The sequence below is a fragment of the Chelmon rostratus genome, chromosome 9, assembly GCF_017976325.1.
Source record: "Chelmon rostratus isolate fCheRos1 chromosome 9, fCheRos1.pri, whole genome shotgun sequence".
In the NCBI taxonomy this organism is placed as follows: Eukaryota; Metazoa; Chordata; class Actinopteri; order Chaetodontiformes; family Chaetodontidae; genus Chelmon; species Chelmon rostratus.
This window is the reverse complement of record NC_055666.1, coordinates 18,543,709-18,550,909: the sequence shown is the minus strand read 5'-3', so window position 1 is coordinate 18,550,909 and position 7,201 is coordinate 18,543,709. Positions and strand designations below refer to the sequence as shown.

The window sequence follows — 7,201 nt, the reverse complement described above, 5'->3', positions numbered from 1 at the left end:
CAGCTCTCGGTTTTTAGTCAATGGCAGAAGGAAACACGCCTAGATTGAAATGTCTAATCTTAAAGGGGCAGGGCAGGTAAAAGAAAAGGAACAAAGGACACACATAAAGGTCCTGTTTGGATCGTATTCATATGCCAAATCGCTCGACTGTGGTATTGCCCAAGGGACTGTGACTGTGAAGTGTATTAATAAAGATAATTGGTGACAGATCCCAGATGCATTGATCCCTCAAGTGTTGCTCCATGTTTAGTTTAAAGGCTCCAGGGAGCAGAGGTAAACACTGCAGAGGTCCTGAGAGAAGTGGTAAAGGAAGCATTAAAAGTACTGACACCACACTGTAAAAATACTGTCACAAGTAAAAGTCTTCATTTTAGTTTATTCCACAAGTTGCCCCTTGTGTATATAATATAATATAATATAATATAATATAATATAATATAATATAATATAATATAATATAATATATAATTTGATCATTTAGATATTAATATAAAAGTGGGATTTTACTGTTGTAGTTGGTTGAGATGGAGCAACTAATTATGATTGTCATTATGGATTAATTCGTCAATTATTTTCCCAGATTAATAAATTGATTGTTTTGTTTGTAAAAGTTCTGAAAATTGTGAGAAAAGCCGTCACAATTACTTACTGTACTTGTTAAACTGTTTGGTACTTTAATCTATAACAAAACATCGTTTTATGTTTTGTGTGCAAAAATTTTAATTTGTACAATAATTAGTACCTAAAGATGTCAGATTATTATAGTGAAGTGAAAACTGCCTCAGAGTAAATCACTGTCTACAAGGGCTGCTATGGAAATAATATATGTTCATTTTCAGTGTTTTTACACTGTATCAACCTTCAGTTTTATAACTTAGGTCTTGTGTCTCATGCTATTTTCACTTAGTTGATTTATGGATTTCATTTCATATCCATATCCAAACGTAATGCTTTATTGAATTCCTGTTCTCTGCTTTGAATATCTGGTGTGTTTTGTTTGCTGTATTGTATATTTTGGTAGTATGTTGTGTATATTTATGGCAGTAGGTAGTTTCTCCCCTGACTAATTTATTGCTGATTTTCACAAGTGAAATGACATTTTCACTTCTGAACTGCTGAAAATAAGTTTTCATGGCAGATGAAAACATGACAAAATATTAAAAAGGTTAAAATAAAACACCACAGATTTTCACATCTGAAGTTAAATCACTGAAATGCAAAGCGCAGATTATTTTAGTTCTTTGGTTGTTTGAGCAGACGGTGGTTGCTGTACTGTGTTCATGGTCAATGAGAAGCTTAACATGTGGAGGAAAATTTAAAAAGACATTTTATGGGGCAGCCTGGAAACTGGTACTATGCATCAAGACTGAGTCCCTACTGCAGTTGCCCAGGTTCGCCTGTTAACAGAAATGTGGGTGTTTTGATTCTAGTTCGAAATATGAAGATGTCAAAAGGCTAAGGAAAGCTTTTTCTGTTCACAAATATTTCTCAGTGGATACACTGAGAATAATTTAACAGAAGGTTATCATTATTGGCCTCGTATTGCCAATAATTATTCTTAAACAGTAAGTCTCTTGTGCTGTGTCTCGCTCAGGCACCAGTCTTTGAGAAAGTTACACTGCTGAGCTCATAATTTAAAGTCTGTGTGGTTCCAAGTTCATGGCTGGTAATAATAATGATATTTACACAGGCCACACAAACCACATAATAGCCCCAGTTAAATCTCTTTGGGTAAAGACATAAAAGATGATTATGATGGTTCAATACTGGCTCAGCACAGTCAGCCATTATAGAATCGTTGTTGCTACACAGAGGAGAGAAGGAAATGGTACTTTATCGGACGCAAAGGGAAGGGCCGAACCATAAACGACCCAGAGAATAAACCAAACGTCCTTCGTTCTCAGTCTGTCCTGAAGTTATAGACCAGAGGTGGAAAAGCTCTTGTATGTCTCCATCAGTCAGGATCCCTGCTGTTCTATATCTACGCCAGAGGAGGATATTATTAATACATGACCTGTCAGACCTTTTTTTGACCAACCTGCCAACTCAGGTTCAAATATACCCATGACTGCACGACAGCTAACAGTCAGAATTCAAAATGTGGTGCCATTTTTCATTATGTAAGGAGGGATCAGGGAGATTGAGGTAGTTTGATCATGCTGCCAACAGAGAGCATATGACTGATTTACCGTTCAACAGATAGATGAATATATAGCTTCATCCCCAAAAGTGAAAATGGTTTGACATATGAAAAAAAAACATAACAATATCAAACTAACAAACTAACACATATTCCAAAAGGGCATTAGTGCTGTTCAGAATTCAGTCAATTTAAACTTTTGTCAAAAACACATCCAGTATCACAGAGAGCACATAAACAAGTCTACTAGTTTACCCTGCTTACATTTGTATCAATGCGAAACCACCAACATTTTCAAATTACTTGAAAACTCATGCAACAATATCTCAGTAAAACATGTAAGTATTTAATCTACAGTTCAGCTTGCACCGTGACAATTACAATCACACTGAACTGTGTCTTGATTTCAGTGCCACTGCATGGCAGAATAGTGGTTTGGGACAAGCAGTTTTGACATAACAGTAGCAAATCCTGAAATAAATTAAAAATCAATCAATGCTGAGATATTGCGTTGGCAGCTTTTACTAAATTATTCGATGTTTTCTCAGGCTATCCTAATTAAAACTGTTTTCTGGTACCTGCGTGTGAATTTCTGGCGATCTGTGACGCCTTTTACCACAGAATATCTTTCCCTGTATGTATGGGAGTTCATGCGTAATTTCCACGCATTGATATGACACACTTGATTATAACTTTCTTTGTTCTGTTTTATTGAGTAGTTCAACTGATACAGCTAAATGGACAAGAATTACATTTTCTTTACTGTATATGAACGTCATGTTACTTATTTTTAACATCCATGTAGCTAGCATAACTCACCTTCATGACTTTTGAGCTGTTTGTCTCCATCTATCGACATTGGCGCGCAACTTGTCTAAACTGATTTATGCCTTCTTGTAGTTTAGTGAGAGCTGTCGTTCTGCAACAAATGCATGACATAAAAAAACTATAGCTATCACATTTGATACGAAACTGTTCTGTTTCAGCGTCAGCAAAGCTTAAACTGTGGCGGCTTAATTTAAGAAGCAGCCGTTTGTCTTTACAATAAAGTTTCGTATTTTGAAACGTCCGTCCTGCAAGATGATCCGACTGGAAACACGCGTTGTGTGTTGTGATGGAGCAGCTACCTGTAATTTTCGTTGTAGGGTAGTGTTCTTTAACCGTCAAACATAAGCACAGTGGGTTTGTTTGTTCGATTGGAAATGGACGGCGTGCCTTGTCTTCGTGTGTCTCAGTGTCATGCACAGCAGTTCAGGTAATCAGCCATCTAGTGAGTGAATAGCTAAGATAAGTTAGCTAGCAGTTAGCGTGTGAACATTGGACGTTGTGTGGAACTAACCAGTGTCCATAGAAACACTGTTTGATGAACAAGTTTAATGTGTTTTCTGTGGCTGCCGGCCTCTAAGTCTTAACGTCTTATCTTACAGGAGATGTCTAGAGTCCAAAGGAGCTCTTGACCTGAGTTTGTGCTTAATGAAAGACTCAAATGGGACAGTCCTCCTGCCCATCTTGCCATCTTGTCTGTCACAACTTGATCTGCAATCTCTCAGAACAATGGTGGCTTCAGGCAGTGTTTGTGAAATAGTTTGGAGTCAGGTAATTAAAGCTCAGTTTCACTTAAATACTATTAGCAGGAGATTAATATTGCAGCTTTAAAGTATTTATATGTATCTCCTGTTTGTTTGTCCTGTTTTCACCACAGTCTCCTCTGCAGTCAAAGAAGGAGAGAGGAAGGACACATGGTAATAAATTAGAGAAAGTACTTCAGGAGCTGTTGGAAACTCACGATGAAAGATGGACAGAGGAGCTGAGAGGGGACCTCCCTCGCAGCTTCCAGAGGCATGGAGACCTAGTCCTGCTGGGAGACAGCTGTTTCTGCCTGCCGCTATGGAAGAAAATGGGTACTGTCTTCAAACTTAACCCCACTTTTCTATGGTTTCTAGTATATAGAATAATTGATGAGGACTTTTATTGATAGCTTTTTACTTTTTTAGATCAACACTTGTGGAGTGCAGTGGCCAAAGGACTGGGGGCAAAGCGCCTGGCAAAGATGAGTCGAATATCCAGGGATGGATTTAGGACTCCCGTAGTGACGATGCTGGTAGGAGAGCACAGCTGGGTGAAACATGTAGACAATAGGATCAGGTAAGCCTCAGTCCTCATCAATCACACAATTATTGTTGTTGATTTGCTCACTGAAAAGGTCTTTGGCATAGTAATAAATAAACCTCACTGTGAACATGTCTGAAATTCACCATTATTGCAGGTATGAGTTTGATGTTACCAAATGCATGTTCTCAGCTGGAAACATAACAGAGAAGCTCCGAGTGGCTGGATTTGACTGCAGAGGGGAGACTGTTGTGGATTTGTATGCAGGTGGGATAACTCTGTCAATGTGTGACAGGCTTTTACATTAATGAAGATAGAGTACATTTTTTTTTTTATCAGCAAAGGGGAAATAAGCCACATGTCCTGTCTCATACAATCTATACTGAGGATGTTTGAGTGGATATCTCATGTGAATCATGGTTGTAGACCAAGTTTAGATGTAATCTAAATTGCCCATAAAAGTGTTCATGTTATCATGTATCATGCTACTTTTATTGTCTAACTCTTGTACTCTTTAGTAGTAACTGGAATCATGATGTTTATGTCGTGTCACTAATTATGACATCTCTATCTTGTTTCAGGTATTGGATACTTCACTCTACCATATCTGGCACACGCGGGGGCCAGTCATGTTCACGCCTGTGAGTGGAACCCTGACGCAGTTAAAGCTTTACAGAAAAACCTCGTGGCGAACGGGGTGTCTGACCGCTGCACTGTTCACCAAGGAGACAACCGACAAGTAATGTGTTTTTATGTGCATCTTATACTGCTGATGGGACATGTATTGTTCAAATGCAATTACGATATTGGCTCTGTCTTAATTGAATACTTCACTACAAGGATGAAAGTATTGACTTGTGCCCTCTAGTGGTTAGATTAGTTCCCGTCTCCTCTGAAAATCATGCCAGCAATTTGTAAAACCTGTTATTTCCATATGCACAAAAGAGACCCAGCAAAGGTTTTCTCAAATATTACTGGTATTTCTGAGTTAATATCACAGTATTTAACTAACAGTATTGAAGAGTTTAGTAATTTGTTTTTCAGCTCCAGCTGTGTGACATTGCTGACAGGGTGAACCTGGGTCTCATTCCGAGCTCTGAGGACGGCTGGCCTGTTGCCTGTCGACTGCTGAAGAGAGCAACTGGTGGCATTTTGCACATTCACCATAACGTTACCTCACCATTACCGGACGCGGCAGCCATTCCAGCAATCGATGATGCCACCCAGAGGGTTTCTGGGAAGGCGGCTGACAGAGAGGTGTGGCAGGCCTGGGCCGATGACACAGCAAACCGCATCACCTCTCTTTTAAGGGACATCACTGGTGCACTGTGGATAACAAGCATCCAGCACATTGAACATGTTAAGTCATATGCACCTCATGTTCACCATATAGTGCTGGACCTGGAGTGCAGACCGTCCTGAGCTAAAGAGATGAACACAGATACTGAGTGGACAGTATGGCATTCAACCTTTTGATGTTTATATAGAAAGAAATGTGCAATTGTATGGTCCAGACGTTTCCAATACAACCAAATACTGCACCAGCTCGTTTCTATGATTGTTTCATTTGTCAGCTGCTGCATGCCCTTAAAAACCTTCATTTTCCCAAAGCAGGTTCACTGAGCACAAATGCTGTTTTTTTTTTTTTTTTTTAGAAATGCCCTGCGTCACTCTCTTACAGCTATAATCACATGGTGGAATCTGCCAAGCCATACAACAACCACAGCCTTATCTGTTGGCCACTGGACAGCTGTGGTTTGGGTGCCTCGTTGTGCTGTACTCTATACATTGATTTTTCCCTCCAGTGTTTGATCCCTAGACCCCTTGTAGTTGGCTGCAATGGTAAGCTGAAGATTGAGACATGACTCACATTAACTGCTCCTGATTCTCACATCAGTGTTCTGGTAATTACAGGAACACCAAGCTTATAAGAGCAATATTATGACTTGTTCAACGACAATATTCATATATTTGGCATGGTTGTAAAGGTTAACCTATACAAGAGGTTTTAATGGATATCATATAAACATACAGTCCCACTCCTACATACAGTCCTTTTCAATATATCTGGAACTTGACGAAGCAACGGCTAATTTTTGCAAAAACACTACTTGACAGTTTCACTTCTGAGCTAAAGACAACTGACAAATTAAAGAAAAACCTGAATAAATGAAACAAAATGCAGATGCTTCCATACAAGGGACTGACTGAATGGTTTCACAAGTATGGAAATTATGTGAATCATATGATATGGCCTTCACGGTCATCAGGTCTGAACCCAATTGAACAGCTATGCTAAGATTCTGGACCCAAATAAGGGAATATCTTCTGGATGAATGGAGTTTATCCTGCCAGTACAAATCTATGCTAAGGAGCACTGAAGCTGTTCTGGTGGCTCATGGAGAAACAACACTTTACTAAGACAGTTAATGTGTTTGTCTTTTCCCCATTTGTCACCCATCTGTGTCTGCTGTGGAGGTGGTGAAAGCACAAAAGGGTCTTGCACCACCTGCCAAAAGAGCCATTTACAACAGACACGGTCAGATTTTCTTGGTGAGTGATGGCCCATATGAGTTTCCTCTTAAGTGTAGTATTAATCATCTGAAATACAAAGTCAGCAGAAATATACAAGGCCACCTCTTGTCCATTCCCAGTCAGGCTTGGCACCTCTGTCTATAAACACATGGAGGCAGCTGGTTGTGGCTTTTGGCTGCATGCACATTTAATTAGTTGGGATTAAAAACAGGAGATAATCTACATCGACCTGATAATAATCAGGTGTTTGAGTCACCAGCATCAATTTTTAAATCATCACAGACGCTCCTGCTTAAATAAGATGGGATTTACAAAGGGGAGAAGGGGCCATGTGGAAAAAAGTTACTAATTCATGCTCTTTGGGATAAAAATATGTCAGTGACTGCTAAAATATCAAAGATTTGCTGGAATGGAAAT

General features: G+C 39.3%; 1 protein-coding gene across 1 annotated transcript; it reads left to right on the top strand.

Annotated features, from left to right (window-relative positions):
• Positions 1–3,257: 3,257 nt before the first annotated feature.
• Positions 3,258–5,755, top strand: trmt12 (tRNA methyltransferase 12 homolog). The gene is made up of 7 exons (XM_041944561.1): positions 3,258–3,395; positions 3,568–3,736; positions 3,843–4,041; positions 4,135–4,285; positions 4,407–4,516; positions 4,831–4,988; positions 5,294–5,755. The coding sequence occupies exons 1-7, from the start codon at positions 3,343–3,345 to the stop codon at positions 5,669–5,671; spliced, it is 1,218 nt and encodes a 405-aa protein (XP_041800495.1). The 5' UTR covers positions 3,258–3,342; the 3' UTR covers positions 5,672–5,755.
• The last annotated feature ends 1,446 nt before the right edge of the window (positions 5,756–7,201 follow it).

What these genes read in the sequence shown, in the direction of transcription:
- trmt12 (XM_041944561.1), top strand. Translation starts at nt 3,343, where the DNA reads ATGGACGGCGTGCCTTGTCTTCGTGTGTCTCAGTGTCATGCACAGCAG. An exon ending in CATGTAGACAATAGGATCAG is followed by an intron (nt 4,286 to 4,406) that starts GTAAGCCTCAGT and finishes CCATTATTGCAG; the next exon opens with GTATGAGTTTGATGTTACCA. An exon ending in ACCAAGGAGACAACCGACAA is followed by an intron (nt 4,989 to 5,293) that starts GTAATGTGTTTT and finishes TTTGTTTTTCAG; the next exon opens with CTCCAGCTGTGTGACATTGC.